Source organism: Hydra vulgaris, chromosome 08, assembly GCF_038396675.1.
Source record: "Hydra vulgaris chromosome 08, alternate assembly HydraT2T_AEP".
NCBI classification, from domain to species: domain Eukaryota; kingdom Metazoa; phylum Cnidaria; class Hydrozoa; order Anthoathecata; family Hydridae; genus Hydra; species Hydra vulgaris.
Window position 1 is genome coordinate 27,662,006 of NC_088927.1, and position 21,283 is coordinate 27,683,288.

General features: G+C 29.2%; 1 protein-coding gene across 2 annotated transcripts in view; it reads right to left on the reverse strand.

Annotated features, from left to right (window-relative positions):
- Positions 1 to 516: 516 nt before the first annotated feature.
- Positions 517 to 21,283, reverse strand: part of LOC100206631 (coilin) — a 67,338-nt gene continuing 46,571 nt past the window's right edge. For both annotated transcript variants that reach the window (XM_065803356.1, XM_065803355.1), the window contains 4 exons: positions 16,438 to 16,482; positions 13,149 to 13,227; positions 783 to 868; positions 517 to 713 (listed from right to left, as the gene is read on the reverse strand). In XM_065803356.1, coding sequence (XP_065659428.1) covers positions 651 to 713; positions 783 to 868; positions 13,149 to 13,227; positions 16,438 to 16,482 — 273 coding nt within the window. In that variant the 3' untranslated portion in view covers positions 517 to 650. The remainder of the gene's footprint in view (positions 714 to 782; positions 869 to 13,148; positions 13,228 to 16,437; positions 16,483 to 21,283) is intronic.

The window sequence follows — 21,283 nt, forward strand, 5'->3', positions numbered from 1 at the left end:
TTGAAAGAATACAATTTCGTATCGAATGAATAGAATACCGTTTTTGCATTAAAATTGGTGTCTTTTTGATGTCAATGTTTTTAATTCAATGTCAACGTCATGTTTTTTAAATTCAGTTTAATTAATTAATTCAAATGCTTTTTGTTTAATTCAAAATCTGCTAAGGATGCCATTGCAAACTTTTTATGCTTATATTAAAATGAAATTTCACTAAAAAATTACGGCGATTAGAGCACAGGAAAAAGTATCACAGGAAAAATCTCGTTATCATGAGTAAGAACATAATTTGTAACTAGATTTATAACGTTTAAAATACCTGCAGCCAGCTTTGCGAAAGCCTAAGTGTCATATTTTGGATGACATACATAAAAGAATACCCTCGGATTTCCCAGTAAACTTACACGACTTAAAAATCAACATACAAAACGCAGTTTTATGAAATGCTTTCAGAAATGTCTGATCATTGATCGAAATCAGATGTTTGATGATTGAAATAACAAAAACACTAAACAAATATTTTATTTATGTTAATCTACTTTTTTCGTTAAAGTTTGTTTACAATTTTAAAATACTAGTTCAATTTGTTTTTGTTTTATCACGTTCGTTATGTTAATTTTATTACAAAAAACTTTTTTTTAAAATGAACCAATTTAAAATTCGAAAGGTTCCGAGATCAATCTTAGTTCTAAAAGTCCTGACCAATTTATAGTTACCTAAACGAAAAAAGCAATAAAAAAACAAAAAATTAAAAAATAAGTAAGTAAAAAAGTAATTGACCTTACATTTCTTTCAATGGGTACTTCTTGATTTTCCTCATCTGAGTCTTCACTATACTGCAATTGAAATCGATTATCCGAGACTCCATCACCTTTAAAAAAAAATTGCCTTTGAATTTTGATTATAAAACATTGATCTTTATTTAATCTCTTAGTATATAAAAAAATGATTCTTTATCAGTTGAAATTTTCAATTTTGCTGCTAAGTAATCTTATAATTTGAGGTTCCATCATTGACTATTAATGACTATTTTTATTTCCATCATTGAATATATCGAATAGGAACAATTTAAAAGTCAAAGTTGGAGAATCAGCTAATTACATTAGATTTGTAAGACAGCAAAATATAAAAGTTCACAATGTAAAAATTTTTTAACCAAAGCTAAATTTTAATATATTTTTATTTTACAAAATATTTTATAACAGATTAATTTTTTATTAAGATTATTACTATTTAGATTAAAAAAACAACAACAAACACTTGCAAAACTTTCACAACACTTGTAAAACATTTGCAGTATGACCTTTACTAAAGCGCTATTAAAACAGCTTAGAGAAACTCCTTGATTCAACATCAAATACAATTTACATTTAAAGTCTTTTATTCGTATTATTCTTTAACTTGTTACCAAAATAAATAAAAAATTACTGACCTTAGAAAATTTTCAGAAAAAAAATCCCTTGAAGTATGGGTATTTTAGTGGTGTTGTATGTCAAACTACAGATGTTTTTAAGAGTTGCTTTCATTTTCAAGTTTAATTTCGTGAATAGCCTGCAAACAATTTCGTGAATAACTTGCAAAACAATTTAGTAAATAGCTCGCAAAATTTCAAGCAGTTCGGAAAAGTAACAAATGAAGTTACTTTTCCGGACAACAAATGAATTTGAAAATAATAAAGTTAACAATAACGAATAATAAAGTTTAGAACGTAAACCTTAGATAAAATGCGAACCAGAAAATATGAACCGGAAAAATGCACACTTTTTTGACGAACCAAAGATCTCAAAGATTCAAACTTGCATGATACTGATTTAAGCTTGACTAAGCGTGCAAATGCTGATACCAAAAGCATCTCAGACTTCTAAGTGACTCATATTTTACATTACAAATTCCATATAAAAAAGCTGTATGGAAAGTTAGTTAGCCAACAAAAATGAAAAAACTATTCGGAAAGTTCATTCGTTCAGCGGTATTTCAAAAAATAGTTCAACAAAAACTTGCTCAAAATTAAATTTCTTCAAAATTAATTTTTTTTAATTTGGAGCGTTTCAAGCAGAATAAAACCGATTGATCTAAAACCTGAACCATATAAAAATGTATGCATATATATATATATATATATATATATATATATATATATATATATATATATATATATATATATATATAAATTATATTAAAGATTGTGGATTTTTTAAGCCGCAGTAAAAAGCACGTTCCCAGGTTCACCACAGTATAAACAAATATAGACAACTTTTACCGATAACTCTAGTAAAATATTTCTGAGCTATTCCTATCTGACGTATATCTTTTAAAAGGTAGGGATTCCACACTGAGGTACAAGATTCAAATATAGTTCGAATATAAAATTTGTTAGCTCTTGTCAAAAGTTGAGAATCGTTACTGATAAAAGATTTTAAAAGTGAATAAGTACAAGAATGTTCCTTGCTTGCAATAAAAGAACAGTGATTGGAAATCTAGATATCCGAAGACATAACTATACCGATATATTTAATTGATTCAATAGCTGTATCAATATTTATTGAGTATGAATGTAATGGTAAAGGACTGTTGCCATGGCGTAAATGAAAACATTTTTTCGTTGCTATATTAAGTTGCCAAACATTTGATTATTCTGAAAAAATCAAATGGTGAGTCACTAGAAGATAACAATGGAGACAATACAACAAAATAGTCATTAAGATTATTATTTACTAAATGTATAGTTCTGGTCAGTATTTGTTTTTAAACTATTACATCAGATGCCAACCTTTGAGAACCTAACAGAAATGGAACGTGTCCAGAGTGAAGCAGAAATAACTATTAAATCTATTCAGTAAAAACTAGAAGAGCTCATTGAGACATTGAAAGTCAAAAGGCTTTGATAATATACATCCAGGTGTTCTTTGACACTGTGCCACTGTGATAACCAGGCCACTAGCAATGATTTTCAAAAATCCCCAGAGTCCCTAGTATATGGAAGCTATCAAACGCGACTCCTATATTTAAAAAATGGAAACTGAAAGAAATGCTCAAACTACAGGCCAGTTTCTCTCACATCGGTACTCTATAAGAAAATGAAAAGTTTTATACACAAGACAATCATGAAACATTCAACATGGATTACTTCTAAGATACAGCTGTACAACTAATCTACTAACTAATCTAGAGACACATGACATCTTAACCGAATCACAATTTCATAATTATGCCATAGACAAATTACACATTGATTTACACATGGGATTTACACAGACTTTACTAAAGCTTTTGACAAAGTACCTAACTAACATCTTCTTCTAAAACTTGAAGCATATGGCATACACGATGCACTCCTGGAGTGGATAACTGACTGGATAAAAAAAAAAACATAGAGTGGTTATCAGCAATAGCAAGTCTGAATGGATAAATGTTACTAGCCAAATTCCACAAGGTTTAGTGTTAGATCCACTTCTGTTTCTGATTTATATAAACAACCTTCCAGACAACATGACAAACCATATAAAGATCTACATCGATATGTCAGTAAGAACTTAGTTTTCATCAAAACAGAAGATGATGCAAAAAAACTACAACTAGACATAGATCATGAAGTTCAATGGCTTAAGAAGTGGATTATGTTTTTCAACAAGGTAAAGTTGACAAATGTAAAGTCATGCATGCTGGTCACTCAAATAAGTCAGTGCATTTTTACTCGATGCTTGACAAAGATGACAACTGAATATAACTTGGAACAACAATTATTAAATGTGAGTTAGGTTTCCTTACATCAATTGACCTAAAGGTTAAACATCAAGTAGAAGCTGTGATATGAGATAAAATTAAAAACTAAACTGTGATATGTTCTTATTTGCTATTGGTTTTTGCGTCGTAAAATCATCAGTGTTCAACGGTAATGAGATTTTATTTTATTTATATTTATTCAGTAATTAATTATTCAAATATTATATGCAATATGTTATTTTGATATATTTTTTGAATTTTAGGATCAAAATAATTTTTGGCCATCGATAAATGGCTGAACTTAAACAAGAATGGTAATGATGCAGATGATAACGCTACAAACCCTTCTCAGGCAGGACAAAGTATTGAAAAACAGGCATTTATTGTGCGAAAAAAATAATATGATGAGTCTTTTTTTCAATTTTGCTTTACATTTCAAAATTGTAAGGGTAATTGTTGGGTAAATTGGGTAAAATTTAAGGGTAATTAGGAATATATAAATTATTGGCTGCGGAGAATATGAAACCATCTAAATTAAAAAGACATCTTGAACCAAAGCATGTTTAGTATGTCAGTAAACCAAAAGAATATTTTGAAAGACTATAAATCTTTAAATAAAGAAAAAAAATCTTTTGAAAAATTTATAACCATTAATGAAAAATATTTACTAGCGTCATATGAAGTTTCATACTGTATTGCTAAAAATCAAAAGCCGTTTACCATCAAAGAAGATCTTATATTACCTGCTGCTATTAAAATGATAGAAATACTACATGGAAGTAAATATGGCAATGATACTAAAAAAATTTCTTTGTCAAACTACACTATCGCAAATAGAATTTCTGATATTAACAAAGACCAATTAGTGCAACTTATTACAAGAATTAAAGAAAGCCCAAAATTTTCAATTCAGTTGGACGAAACAACGAATATTACTAAATTGGCTCAGTTGTTAGTATATATCAGGTACATTTATAAAGAAAATGTGGAAGAAGAATTGTTATTTTGTCGTCCTATGAAAGACCATACTACAGGGAAAGACATATTGCAAAATCTATGAATTTGAAAAAACTGAAGGTTTAGAATGAAAAAACTGTGGAATATGCACAGATGGTGCAAGAGCAATAATGGGCATAAATATTGGTTTTAAATCATATTTTCAAGCTGCTCATTATGATAATATAACTTATACTCACTGCCTTATTCACCAAGAAGCTCTTGCAGTCAAAAAGCACCAGAATTGAACAATGTGCTTCAGTATGCTGTTAAGATTATAAATTTTATTAAGAGCCAGCGGTTTATTTTCAAACCTCTGTAAGGATAGGGATTCCAAGTACACAACTTTATTTTTATATACAGAAGTAAGATGATTGTCAAGAGGTCAAAGTTTAAGAAGATCATTGTAATTAAAGGACAAAATCGAAATAATTTTAACCGAAAGAAAATGTAAACTTGCTTTTTTTTAAAATGACTTATGGCTTCAAGCTGTGTTATTTATCAGATATATTTGAGAAATTAAACAATATCAACTTGTCTCTTCAAGGAAAAAATTACAATATATTGACTTCAAATGATAAAATTGAAAGTTTTATCAAAAAGATCAAAATTTATAAAACTAGGTTTGAAAAGAATTCATTTCAAATGTTTTCCAGTGTCGACAATTTTATAATCAAGAAAAATCATTGTAAATCTTTTATTGCAAAAATTATAGTTGATAACTTAAAAGCGCTAGAAACACAGTTCCATAAATATTTTATATTAAATATTGATTTACAAAAAATAGTTTGGATTCAAAAGCCGTTTTGGATTGGCTTAAGTGAGATTGATCATCTGCCACTTAAAGCTCAAGAGGAATTTGCTGAGCTTTCGTGTGACTCAAACTTAAAACTACAATTCCAAAAAAAGCCCTTGACTGAATTCTGGATCGGAACTAGAACTGAATTTCCCACAATCGCCGATATGGCGTTAAATGTACTTCTGCCATTCAACACCACATATTTATGTGAAGTTACTTTCTCAGCTTTAACACACATTAAATCCCAATATAGTTCATCACTAAAAAATGTTGAAGAGGTCTTACGCCCAGCAGCGTCAGGCACATCCTTCTCTTTATATTTTTGCTTTAAATTTTAATTTAATACTTACCACTCAACAACTGCATTTGAATATACTCGAGCAAACTGAGACTTTACGTTATTGTAAAAAATGCCAATTTCCAACTTTTTGTGCAATTTTTAATTTTTAATTTTTGTATGTTTCTTAACAAATTCTAAAACTATATATTTCATATGTATATGAAAAATATACACATATATGCTATATGTATAGTGTTACTAAATAAATGAATCATCAAAAAATATTTACTTAACTTTCTTTTATATTTATATGGGGTCGCCAGGAAACTCACAATCATAAATGGGTTCATAAGTGAAAAAAGTTAAAGAAGCAGTTTGAACAGTTACTTAGAGCGACTTACAGAATCAAAAGCTTTCTCAAAGCCTAAATATACAATATAAACAATTTTTTTGTTAATAGCAACGGTGGTCCACATTAAAATAGGTATAATATTTGTGGTTAAATGGGTTTCCTTTTTTAAAGATGGGGCATACTATAGTAGTTTTCAAGATGGCAGGTATGTCATTTTTCAACATTGACAATTCAAACATAATGGAGGGAGTAATAATGACAATGACTTGCTTTTTTTCAAAATAAATGTGTGATTAAATTTAAAGATATTGCCGGGTATTCATCAGGTGAGTTAGAAGACTTTGATGGAAACTTTTGGAGAGTTGTCACAACAGAATTATAAGAATTCATTACATTATTTAAAGAACTTGAGTTTGTCTGCAAATCATAGGCAGGTGCAACACCATTATATGTAACAAAAATGGAGACAAAAAATTGTGATTTTTTACTATCATCAATACTAAGAGAACCGTCAGGTCAGAGTAGCAGTGCAACAGAACTATATTATTTGGATTTTGCTTTTGCAAAAGAATAAAACGTATACTAGCTTTATCAAGTAAATCTTTTCTTCTGAGAATAAATTATTTCTGTATTATACAAATGAGGACAAATCTTGCATTTGACATGGATAGATGCATTACCGGTTCTTTTGTAATCTCTATAGAGAATATGTTTTTTGGAGGATAATTTTTGAATGGCAAGAGGTTGGATATTATTTTTTCTATTGCAAAGTACTAGAACTTGTAATGAAATAGTTGAGTTCAAATAATTACAGATAATTTGCCAGAAAGATTCAGCATCTTGACATTGTTAGGCGAGCATATACTAATTTACCTAAAGTAAGCTGTGTATATTGTGTTGTAATAAGCTTGGTGAAAATTATATTTGGTAGGTTTTTTTTTTAACTAGTAAGTTCCATACTATAATGATTCTTTCGCTGTAAAAAAACTTCTAGTATCATTAATATATTTATTATGTGGAGTAAACTTTTGTGAATGACTTCTAGTAAAATATTTTGAGTTATAAAAAAAAAAAAAATCTGAAAAACCACTATAAGAGTTGGAAATTACTGAAAGAGAAAAGATGAAGTTTGAAGAGCAAAATAACGATAGACAGACAACTTGAAAGAATGCAAATTATATGAATCAGGAAAGCAAGATGAAGGAAGCATATTCTAAAGAACTGATGTTTGAGGAAAAAAACTAGACGAATAAGAGTTTTTGGAGCATTTAGAAACAGTCACAGAAAAAGGATGAGACTTAATTAAATGCCAAGTAACACGAGAATGAATTTTAGTAGATGGGACAAGAGACACTAGCTCTTCAGAGCAGTACCCATTGTAGTATTTGTGGAAAAGAGAAAGAGAAGTAATGTTATGACGATGTGATAATGGTCGGAGTTTGGCTGAAAGAGCAGGTCCAATGGGTTTACAATGGGTTTTTGCACCTTGTCTAAAAGAGAAAGGGCATCATTAGAAGATCCGGATCAAATATGGCAACAGTATTCCATACAAGGATGGATTTGAGACTTATAGAGATAAAGAATAGAATGCGGAGTAATGAAGTGTCGGGCACATTAAAAAGATGCAACCTTAGCAGATGCTAATTTTGCAATGGATTTGATATACAGTTTCCAAGAAAGATCAGAAGTAAGAGTTAATCCTTGAAGATGAAAGGTAGATGACTTGTCAAGTAAATCACCATTCATAAATATAGGAAAATCTAAATTATTGCAATAACGATTGGCTGAAAAAAATTGGGTTTTATCTGAACTAAAGTTCACCAGCCACTGTGAGCCCCATGCTGTAACAGAAGTGAGATCCTTTTCAAGCTCAAATGCCTTCTCCATGCAATCAGAGAGTGTAGGCTTCTTATCATGACAAGAATAAATGGTAGTATGATCAGCGAACAATGCCACCTTAGATGTGAGAATATCTGGAAGATCGTTAATGTAAATTAAAAAGAGTATAGGACCAAGGAATTAACCTTGAGGAACCCCTGAAGTTACAGAATATGAAGAAGAGTGCTTTCCATCTAGGACAACTTTTATATTATGATTGGAAAGGAAGGACTCAATAATCTTACAGATGTTACCAGATAGACCATAAGAAGAAAACTTATGGAGAAGACCAGCACGCAAAACTTTATCAAAAGCTTTAGAAATGTCAAGGGCAATGGCCTTAACCTTTCCACCTCTATCTAATGCACAATAAAACCTATTGGTTTTTACTGTTAGCAAATCAGCAGTAGAACGAGAAGATCCAAACCCATATTGATGATCAGAAAGCAAGTTATTAGATTCAAAATGGGAGATTAAGTGTTTGTTAATTAAAGATTCAAAAACCTTACTTATGATAGAAATATATTATGAGAGTCAGATCACTCTCCAGAATATTTGAAAATAGGGATAACAGTTGCCGCTTTCCAGTATGCCGGAAAACAAGACTCTAATAAGCACTTGTTAAATAATTTTGAAAGTATGGATGACAGCTCTGGAGAACACTTCTGCAAGACTACAACAGGTATGTTGTCTGGACCACAAGCTGTAGAAGAGTCTCAGTAGGAAACCACTTTTGCTACAGAAGCTGGAGTGATTTTAATGTCAAGTAATGGATCAACCTGTTTGACAGCTATATCAGGTAGAACACAACTAGTGGAATCAAGAGATGATATTGATGAAAAGTTCATAGCAAACAATTCAGCTTTGTCTTTAGGTGAGGTGACAAAGTTTGAACTATACAAAAGAGGTGGAATAACAGATTTGCCCTTATTATTGATACTGTTAAAGATTCTCCAGAAGTCACGAGAGCCTAATTTTTGTGATGAAATACAAGATTTCATGACCTGAGAATAGAGAACTTTGGGATTAGACAAAACTTTTTTACAATGGTTTCTAGCAATAGTAAACAGACATCTGTTTTCTGAAGAATTTTTTTGCTGATAGATATGGAAGTAATGATTTCGAATGGTAATTGCAGCAGCACAATGTGAGGAAAACCATGGAGAAGAGTGAGGCTTGACCTGGAATCGTCGAGAGGGAATAAAAGATTCCATGCCAGCTTGAATCCACAAAGTTATGTAAGAAGCACATTTGTTAGCAGGAAGACGAAAGATTTCTACCCAAGAGCCATCACAAAGAAAATCATGGAAAGAGTCCCAGTCAGCTTTAAGGTAGTTGTAAGAAGTACGAAGATAGGGGGATTCTGATGATGAAGAAGAATGAGATAATAGTTTTCGAGAGATCAAACCATGATCAAAAGCACCTAAGGGTAAATGAGGAGAAACTGAGCACTGACTAGGATCAGTAACAAGATATAAATTGAGTAGAGAAGGTAAATGATTTGGGTTGTTTAAAAAGCAAGTTGGAAAGTTGACTATTTGAGTTTGAAAGACAAAAGTTGAGGGCCTTAACATCAGCAGAGTCACTGACATTAGAGCCAAGCCATTCAGTGTGATGAGCATTTAAGTCACCAACAACAACAATATTGGCTGATGGATAAAGAGGGAGGGCTTGGTCAAAGTATAACAAGTAAGAAATAACGAAAGGAGTGCAGTCTTGAGACGAAGGAGAGCGGTATAGAACAAAGAGAAAGGCGATAGAGCGAAGTGGTGCTGAATGAAAGCACATAAAAGAATAGTCTGTAGATTCAAACCTAGTTTCCCGACAAATGGGTGAATTCTTACGAATGTAAATGCCTAGGTCAAGTGGGTGACTATTGGAGTCTTTATGAATTAAAGAAAGATAACCATCAACGCTAAGATCACAAAATGAGACAGCCAAACTCAAATTAGTCTCACAAAGAGCAAGTAGGTCTGGTGAACTTTGCAAGAGATAAGACTCAACAGTAGAAAAGTTACTTGGAAGTCCACAAATATTAGCGAACGATAAGTTTAGGAAACTTGGTGAAGACGATGGTTTTTTGTATTTTGTACTTGTTGGTACTTTTTAAATTTTTATAGAACTTGACTCAAAGCATAGATAGTACTCAGTACGCTATTTAATAGTCCAAGCAATTGCCTCATCACCATTAATAAACCTTAGGCCGTAACAAAGGGCTCCAAATAAGGCCTCAAGAATGCACACCAAAAGTACAAACAGGGACACCATCCATGTGCAACATGGCAGTCTTGGTACTCTGATTTTTTTCAACTGTCGATGAAATCAGCCTCTCTGAGAGCTACCACAGAGTTCGGGAAACCTGACTACCACAGCTGGCCTCAGAACCATAAAACTGAGTTTTAGAGCTGTATCCTCATTAAGAGATAATAGAATGATTTACCTAGTCATAAAAGAAGAGACACAAAACCCATGCAATGAGTCAAGAAGATTCAGCGTTCAACATCCTAAACTGAAAACAATGTATTAAAAATACATCTGTGCCAGCCTAATAGATAAAGAAGGGATGCGAGGCTGGTCAACAGATAGAACCTATTTACCCCTTAAAGTATTATCTAAATTACACTTGAAAAGAATCATACAGAGGTCACAGGTGCTTGTGAATGGAGTAATAGAGTTGAAACCAGTTTTGGTTGCAGATATTTGCTGTTTTAAACTATATAACTAAAAAAATTACACATTTTTTTATTATCACACTGAATGGGTTGGCTCTACCATCCCGCTCTACTGACTTGTGAGCTCAAAACATGTTGTACTTATTAAACTCTTATTTACAGTTAACTTGAAGACTCATTTTCTAGACAACCCTAATCCTCTCTTGCTCACTTACTCCCAATTCCATCCTTTACCTCTATAAATCTCTTATTCATTATAAGTATGGAATACTGTTGCCATGAAGCTGGTTCTTCTAATAATGCCTTTTTTATTCTAGGTCAAAAAAACATATTCACTTTTTTTTTTTTTTTTTTTTGTTAATTCACTTCCCCAAGGCCCAGAAGGCCACTACAGACAAGGAGGCTACTTAATTGTGGTTATAACCCTCCCTCAACTCTATAACTCCGAAACAAGAAACTTGACGAACAAAGCCGCTGCTCGGAGAAACAAGTTAAGCGCGGTTCTACCAGGGACTTGGTTGGGATCGAACTTGGAACCTCTCGCTTATGAAGCGAGCGCTCTACCACGCCACCACTACCGCATTTTATCTTTTACCCATACCGCACTTATCTTGCAAGTAAAAAAAAATTATTTTTTAATTTAAAATTAAATTTTTTTAAAAAATCAAAAAGCTTTAATTCTTATGAGAAGCCTATTTGCAAAACGTGCAAATAGGCTCCTCATAAAATTAAAGTCTGAGTAAATTGATTTTGAAAAAATGACAAAAAATTGAATTACTCATAGTTGCGCATTAATACAATTAATGATGCGCTCACTGCATTGGAGTGAGGCTAGATCTCACTTCAACCCTTTACTTTTCCGGATATATCTGAAAAAAATAATCCCTGGCTACGCGGCGTTTTAGCAATTAATACATTCTTTGTCTATTTTTAGGACAAAAAGACTTTTAATTGAACTTATATTTAAATATATGATAGATTTCAACTCAAAATTTCCATTTTTGTGAATAAGCACGTTTTGCAGATGGGCTCCTTGTGATGTTTTATTAATTTATATATAAACTAATGTTTAATTTATATGTAAATTAACATGTTCAGAATCATTTTGACTTAATTATTTAAAACATTCTTTTATGTTCTTGGATTGTGTGGAAATCATTTTTTCTTGTGAAAATCTTCTATTTTGTTTCACCAATGTAACATGCACCCATGTGCAATCATGTTGGCTCACCCCTTGGGTAATTATTTAGTGGTAGATTTGATTTATTTCAGCATAATGACTGATTTAATGACAACTTTATGAAATACTTTTTTAAGTATAAAGCCTAATTTTGGTACCTATGGTAAAACAATTAGATTTTTAATGTAAATCTTTTTTTCTAAAGTTATTCTAGGTGCTCCAAAAAGTCCTAACTATCTTATCACAGAGCACCATGGAAAAGCATTTAATGAGTAAGTTCACGCCTCTTTCCTTACCAATGATGCAAATATGGCCAGAGCCCCCTTTGAACCACAGACCTTCAGTTCTGAAGAACCATAGTTGAACCATAGACCTCTTGTTCTGAAGTAAGAACTCTAACCACTACACCACGGCTGCTTAAAGATAATGATGATTTATGGAAATATATATTATCCTTTGCAATATTAAGCAACATTATTGTTTATATGAATGTCTACTTTTTAGTGAAAATATTAATAAGAAAATCAATTTCATTTTAAATGTTATGCTCAAAACATACTTTATATGCCCTAGCTAAAAATCTTTGAAGGTACTAATTGCTATACCCAGTGATATGGACAAACTTGGTTTTATAAATACGTTCGTTATTCCTGCGACGAATGGAAAACTCATGTTTGTGAAGGCAACGATTGGTTGTAATACAAACATCTAGAAAATCTAATTAATGTTGTGCTTTCTGATATTCACAGGTATATTGGATAGTTTTTTCTTGTGAATTTAAAATTGTTTAAAATAAATTCGTATTATCTAAAATGGTAAATCAAATGTGACTATCATCAAGGTAACATTTATAAGATTTTAATGCTTATTAACAGCATTTGATTTGATTTGGTGTTAATATGTAAAATGAATCTGATAAAACAACTATTATTGACAAACCTAATGGACCTATTAACCTATTAGTTTTTTAGAACATATATTAATACTGAATTGTAACATTTGCAAATGCCTAAAATCTAGTCAAAATATTTTAATTTGCGATAATGGTAATTTGGTGATGACTAACTATTGGAAACCATTTTTTGTAAAACTTTCAAAATTTTATGTTGCAATGACATTATTTTTGTTACATTACAATAATTTTTTTATAACGGTTAATTCAGTTTAATGTGGCTCTTGTTAAATGATCCAAAATATCACTTTTTATTTATAATAACTAGTACAACCAATCATAAATAGTTAATAAGCCTTTAATAATTTATAAGTCTCACCTCTCACTTTCTCATCTGTATATTTAACTAGCAAATCAATGGTTTGTAATGATTTATCAACACTTTTAACAAAGGCCTTCTAAAAAAAAAATATTTCATGATTATGGTCATATTTCAATGCTCTTATAATATCATGATGCTAAAATTCCAAATTTTTGTTACTTAAAAAATAAAAATAAAAATTATAAAATAAAATATAAGACCCAACTTCTAGTACAAAGGATTATAATACAAAGGTTTGTGGGAACAGATTTAAACAAAAATATATTCAAATAAGCAGAAGTAATACTGGTCAACAGCCAAAATGTATAAGTGATGAAATCAGTCAAATATAACTAATTTTGTTGTGTTAAAAAAAATATGACATTAAAAACATGGTTTTTAGCTCTGGCTTTTATGATATATTAGGCTTTACTTAAGGACAGCCAACTATCGTACAGACTGCTATTTTGATATGGTACTGTCCCTACAGAAGAAAGAATAGAATTTCAACTGCCCTAATATACCATCTACAATTTGTCTAGTACCTTATGGAGAAAAACTTCCCACCACTTACTGATCCACCAGCAGATTAATTTCTGGAATCTGAAGATAAAGAACCAGATTAAACCAGATTAAATATAAATCGCCTAATTTTTCAACAAGATTTTAATTTCATTTCCCCTCTGTAGATCAACACAGAAATCGCCAAAACTAAATATATCAAGTGATCTGATCTTAAACCTATGTTTGTCAAAAAAACACGACAGAAATTCTGGCCTGCAGTGATTTCAGCAGTGGAATCTACTGCAGGAGAAAGTAAAAATTTCAATATATCCTGACCAAAGTATTCAACTTTTTAAAATTCATCAGTAAAAAAAAATGAACTTATATTCTGCCATGAGATTAATCATGATTGATCTTTTGTAAGAATAAAAAGTATTACCAGAAATAATAAGTATCAGAATAACTGTTTACTTGTTCACAGATACATGAAACACATTGAAAGATTAACATTTATATCAGATCCTCTGGTGTTATGAGAAAATTGAACTAAAAATTTTCTATGATGATTGTGATGATATGATGATACGGTGATAATACAATGATCCAACAATGATGTTACAATAACGATACAATAATGATGAAGACAATGATGATACAAAAATAATGAAGATGATTACACAATGATGATACAATGATGGTGATGATGATAATGATAATAATGATGATGATTTCAAAAAGATGAAGCTCTGCATATTATAAAAATTTTAAAATTTACGAGCTAGCATTGTTATTGATAATAGTCTCATATAGAAAAATGATTTCATGATGATTGAAACGAACTCATGAAGATTTCAAGAACTCCTAAATCCCCACAACTTAATATGTTTATTACCTTATCATTCTTAAATCTTTTTAAATCCAAGTTTTAAAATTTTGCTCCATAATACAGTTTTTACAAATTTAATAACAATACTTAACAAGCCTTCCCAGGAAGCACATGCAATCGCATGCCTTCCTGGGAAGACTTGACCCAATACAATATGAAATAGAAATAAAATAAATCAAAAAAATTAAAATTGAAAAAAGAAAAATTTCGTAAAAAAAAGTCATATATCTAAATATTTTACTGTTTTTATTTTCTTTTTTTTTAAGGGCGTTAATTATTTTCCACTACCAAAATTGAGGAAAAAAGCAGATAAGAAGACAATGAAAATAAAAACATTTTTGATGTCAATTTCTTCGGGACTTTTGTCAGTCAGTATATTAAGGAAATAGTTTATTTATTGCACTAGAAATATAGACAATTTTAAAATTTGTTTTTCAAATGTCTTTGCTTAACTTTACTGTTTTTATCAATGCACAGAAAATGCACTAATTATAAATAATTAGCTTACTCACTTTTTTTCTTCTATTAATTACTAATTATTAGCTATTTATTTGTAAAATTTTATTTTTATTTTTTTACAAGTTTTTAATTAAAAAAAAATTAAAAATCATTAATACTAATATTCTAATATAAAATATTTAGTTGTTTTCACAATTCCTATTTGAAATAGTCTGGACTTTTTTTGGATTCTCTAAATTATGCATTTAAGCCCAATAGTTTTTTCCGGATAAACTATTGCTATTGACGATACTCCAAAAGTTTGTGGGGATTGTTAATTTACTGAACTTTTTTAACGAAATTTTCAGAAGCCTATTTATTTATTTAAAACCTTTTTTAAGTTTTTAAATAGATTTTTTCAAACAGAGAAATGCTCATTGTTACCTCTAGTTATTTGTACTAACATTGGAAATTGGGCAATATAAAAGAAACAATTTCAGACAGACATCAAACCTGGTAAAAACATTTATAAAAGAGACCATGAAAACTATTCTTTTATTTAATTTCTTCTGTCATTACATAAATTTATTATTTAAATTATATCTAATAAATTGCATATCAAAACTTTCAATTGTTGTTAAATTGTTATAAAATATAATATGTTTTTTTGTATCAAATTTTATTAAATTTTCATTTTTTAATTATTGAATTTTTCTAATCATTTTGTTAAAGTTTGATATTTGGTTACAATTTTATTTCCTTATTTAATACTGTTTTTTTTTTCTCAGAAGATAAGTTTAGCTTTTTGCTGTAAATTATTGAAACACTTTATTAGTTAAAAGCTGCAAACTGTAGTGGTCTTCATGTCTAAAAAAATTACTTTAAACATGGATGAACAAGGCATGTGACCAGATGCACTTCCTAGGAAGATTTGCTTAGTACCAACTTTGCTAAACAACTTTTTAAGTAACTTTTAGCCAATGTTTTCAAATATGTACCTTAAGTTGTGCCTGGCTTCAAGTTTTCTCAAAACATAAACTGATTGCATTGACCATGTAAACAAAGATTAAAAAGAAATGTACAACCCTTTGTACTTTGTGAACTTTGTATTTTGTAAACTTTGTGTTAAAAGGATGTAAACTTTGTGTGTAACGTAATGTAAACTTTGTAAACTTTGTGTTAAAAGGATGGGAGAAGTACTTTCTCTCTGTTCAATGCTTAAAAACAATACACATACAATAGACACATTTCAAGCAATAAAAATTTAACTATATTGACAATCAAAAGTAGTAAACAGGCTAACTGTAAAAACTGTAAAAAAGATTTTCCAATTGTGGCTGTTTAAGAAACATGAAAAAACCATTTATTGGGAATTACATTGAAATAAATATTTCAAGATTGTAAATTATTTCTAGTTTGATTTATATATTTATTATCACATATATCAATATATATATTAAATTAAAAAAATTTACTAACTCTATATATCATCTCAGGAGTATATGTTTCCGACAGAACAAGTTCCTAAAAATTATTCAAAAATAAAAATAAAAAATCGATAAATATGAAAGCCTGAAACACCAATGAAAAATATAAATTATTTTATCAACTTATAGTCTTTAACCATATTATCATTATACAGCTTTCCCCTTTTAATGTGGCCTTTTTTTTACCAGTTTTTTAAAATTATTTTATCTAGTATTTATTCAAAGCATTCTTTTGTTATTTTTATTTTAATTTAAATAGCAGGAAAAAATTGAATTTTTTAAATTGCACACTTAAAAATGACCACCCTACCAGCACTTTTTCATGCTTTGGCATTTAATTTCAAACGGAGGAGATGATACTATTTATTTGTAACAAGTTCTTATCAGTTTAATTAATTATGTTCTCGTTAAAGAGCACTATGGAAGAGCATTTAACTAGGAAGTTCCTTAATAATGTCGCAAATAAGGCTAGAGCTGACATTGAATAGGAACTACTCAATTCAGGAGCAGGAGCTCTAACCACTATGCCACAGTTGCTCTCTTATTAAAAATGCTAAAACACATCAGCAGTCACCTTAGTTGCTTCAATTCTGCTAAATCATTTTAATTTCTCTCAAAAGTAGCAAAATTATCAAAATCTTTATAATCAATTATATTAAAAGCATCTTTAAAAAATTGTTTTAAAGACATTTGAAATGAATGTTAATACTAATTTATTTTTAAAATAACTTTTTTTTATGGAGGCATTCAAAACAATTATATTTATTAAGTATTACTAGTTTTGTAAGTCCCATAAAGTAACTTTAAATAAATCTTTATAAAATATGTTAAAAAAAAAAAAATTAAGAAAAATTTTTTTTGGTGCAAATTATCTAAAACAATTATTATTTATAATTATTAAATAATTATTAAATTTTATCGATGAAATTGCTAGTTGAACTTTTATGTTTTTTTGTTTTGTTTTGTTTTTTTTAATTTTATTTTTAATTTATTTTTATTATTGGAGTATTAATTAATTGCCTTTAATGCTCTGTATTTTCCTTTTATTAATTTTTTATTTTGCAATTGCATTTTATTGTACTTTGATTGACTTTGATTTTTCAGACATATATTATGAGATTTTACTTTGTGTAAATGGCAAAATATTTCAGAAAATAATAATAAACTTTATGAAATATTTTCAGAAAATAATAATTTTCAGAAAGGATTATTATTGAGGAGAAACTCTTCTGTACCAGAATGTTTATTTTATTATGATTTCACAATGAAAGAGAACAAAACGTCAAATTTATCTTAAAAATCAATATCATTTTGACACGAAAATTCTTTCTATTGGAACAAACTGTTTTTTTATTTATGCAAGTTAGGCATTTGGATATAGATGATATTGTTGAATATAATATTGTTGTAAAACCAAATTAACCAGTAAAAAGGGCCTTACTCATCACCTGATGTGTTTTTTTTTACTGATTGATCTTGGTATGCATGCTTAAGGCATAATGGTTAAAACCACGTTTTTTTATTTTATAACTTATAATCTATGAGTTGGAGATTTTGAATCACGCTCTTAAGCGGGTCAATCAAACTGAAATATAATCAAGCGGGTCTTGTTTTAGTTATTTATTGCGTTCAATTAAATATAGTTTATATTTTGATTATTAAAAGAATGGTACTTGACTGTTTCTTAAATTATTTATAATTTAGCTTTTAAAATAACTTTTTTCCAAGTTAAATGAAATTCACTGTGCTTTAATTTTTTTGGAATATAGATATATATTTTTGGAATATAGAATAATAATCTTAAAAATAAATATAGATGTCTTAAAGATTTTTCAAAATCCTAAGATGTAAAATAATCTAAAGGTTTTTTTCTTATTTTTTTTTCGCACAGATATCTCTGATGAAAGATATATCTACTTTTAGAGAAAAATTTATAACCTGATGTAGCTATGTACTTTGTCTAAATACTTTTTGAGAATGATTTATGACTTGGTGTAGATACGTATTTTATTTTAAACACTTTTTGAGAATGATTTATGACCTGGTGTAGATATGTTTTTTTGTCTTAAACACAATAGTAAGCAATATATGGAAAATCACATTCAACATGTTTTCAGAGTATTTTATCATGATGAAAATTTCTATACTAAATTTTTTCAATATTATTTAGAAAATAAAGAAATACTGAGTTTAATAAAAAAAAAATAATAATGTGGGAGAGGAGAGATTTATGCACCGCAAAAATTAAGAATAGAGATTTATGCACCACAAAACTTAATAACATAAAATAAACTTTAATTTTATTTTATTGATTTAAAATTTTTATTTTAAATTTACATTTTTATATTTTAAACTTCATTTATTCTTTAGGGTATGAGATTGGCTTTACAAAAAAAGAATTGTTATAAAAACTTTAGTATTTAAAAAAAACATTGTTTCAAACAACGTTTGTTAGAAAAGATTAAAGTAATTAAGGTATCAGCATGTGGAGAGGTAGCAGCTTCAGTAGAAAGTGGTAATGGTAGAAGTAAGAAAACTTGAAGAGAGTACCTTACATATTGTATGAATGAGCTTAAGTTAAGAAAAAAAAATGCTCTAGATTGTTTATAGTAGCAAAACAGCATAAAAGAGGAAGACTAAAGTCTGATGATGATGATGATGATAATGATGATCATCGTCATCATCATGATTATGATGATGATGATGATGATGATGATGATGATGATGATGATGATGATGATGATGATGATGATGATGATGATGATGATGATGATGATGAATCATAATCATGATGATGACAAGGAAGGCTAATTGTTATTGTAGATAAGAAACATTACAGGAGCAAAGATAGAACTTTGTGGTACCCTTCAAGTTACTTAAAAAAAGAGAAGTGTAGTCCTTCAAGAATAACTTTAATACTACAAGTTTTTTTTATAACCTCAAAAACTTTATATAAAAAACTAACAGAGTGAAGACTAATTGTAAGATTGTTGGAGAGATCAAAGTGTTTTCTAGAGTTTTGAAAAATTGGAACCAATTTTTGTAGAACACTTTTTTAAGACTATGATGGAAATCTTGTCTGTAGCACAAACTGTAGAAGTGTTTAATTGAGAACTAACTTTAGCATTAGAAGCCATAGTAATTTTGATGTTTAACAATGGGTTATTCTATTTAACTGGCAGGAAGAGTGTGACCATTAGATTCAAGGGTTAAATTAGAGTAAGATTTCTTTGCAAAAAACTCTACCTTTATCTGGGGAGAAATAAAAAGATCAGACCCATGAATTAGAGATTAAATATTAGGCTTACTTTAGTTAATGACACTGTTGAAGATTTACCAAAAGTCTCTAGAACCTAATATCTGATATAAGAAACAAGATTTAGTAAATTGAGAATAACAGAGCTTAACATCAGACAGGACCTTTTTACATTGGCTTCTTTATACAATATCCTTTCATTGTTATAAAAACTTTAGTATTTAAAAAAAACATTGTTTCAAACAACGTTTGTTAGAAAAGATTAAAGTAATTTAGGTATCAGCATGGAGAGAGGTAGCAGCTTCAGTAGAAAGTGGTAATGGTAGAAGTAAGAAAACTTGAAGAGAGTACCTTACATATTGTATGAATGAGCTTAAGTTAAGAAAAAAAAAATGCTCTAGATTGTTTATAGTAGCAAAACAGCATGAAAGAGGAAGGCTAAAGTCTGATGATGATGATGTTGATGATGACAATGATGATCATCGTCATCATCATGATTATGATGATGATGAGGATGAATCATCATAATCATGATGATGACAAGGAAGGCTAATGATGATGATCATCATCGTTAGCCTTCCTTTTTTGTTTATGCTGTTGATGATGATGATGAAGATCATGAAAATCATGTTGATCATTATGATGTTTATATATGCATATATATATACAAAATATAAAATGAATTTTGAATAAAGAAAATATACTTTAGGATGTATAAATGCTTATGCAGCCCTGGTTACAAACCTGGCCCCAGCCCCGGTCAAATATCAACCATGGTCACTTACTATACAGTAGTTGAAACAAAGCAGGCTAATTGAGATCAATCCATCAACTATAAAAAGCATACAGAAATAAAAGCATAAGAGTTGTTAATAAAAAACGAAAGAAGGGAAAAAAACAACTTAAACTGCAGACAAATTAAATTAGAGAAAAAAAACATAATTAAAATAAAGTGATAATAAGAATAAAAATTTAAGTTTTACAAAATTTTTTTAGTCTTAATTGTTTTTTAGATTGACTTTTTGAAGACCTGTTTAATTATCCAAAGAGTTCCACAGCAAGGTGGTTCTATCAAGGGGTGATTTAAGCGATCACGTGTTGTGATGGGCTAAAGCCATTAAGCGATTTTAAAAGTATATTATTTAAAGCAATCACAATCACTAATTTTTATCTTCCTGGATAAATGTTTATATAAAAAAAGGTTTCACCATGGTTTAAAGTGATTTTGAAACAAAGCAACCTAATCCTACAAATATTACTTTTGGTTATTTGTCACCAAGTATCACCAAGAAATGCTTATTTTTTTATTTTGACATATTAAGTACCTTCATCCAGTATTTGTATTACCTGAATTAAAAACTAATATGTTTCAAATAATATTTAAAACATAATAATTGTTAGAACCTTATGAAAGAACTTTGCCATTTTTGTTGGAGTAAATTTGCTGTTTTTAAAATTTTTTTGCAATCTCATAAACTTGAGTTAATTTGCCCCTTGTCTATATAAACATTGTTTGTGTTTTTACGTTAAAATTACAGCATAGATTTTTCATCAAAGTTTAAAAGATTATTTCTTATCATTG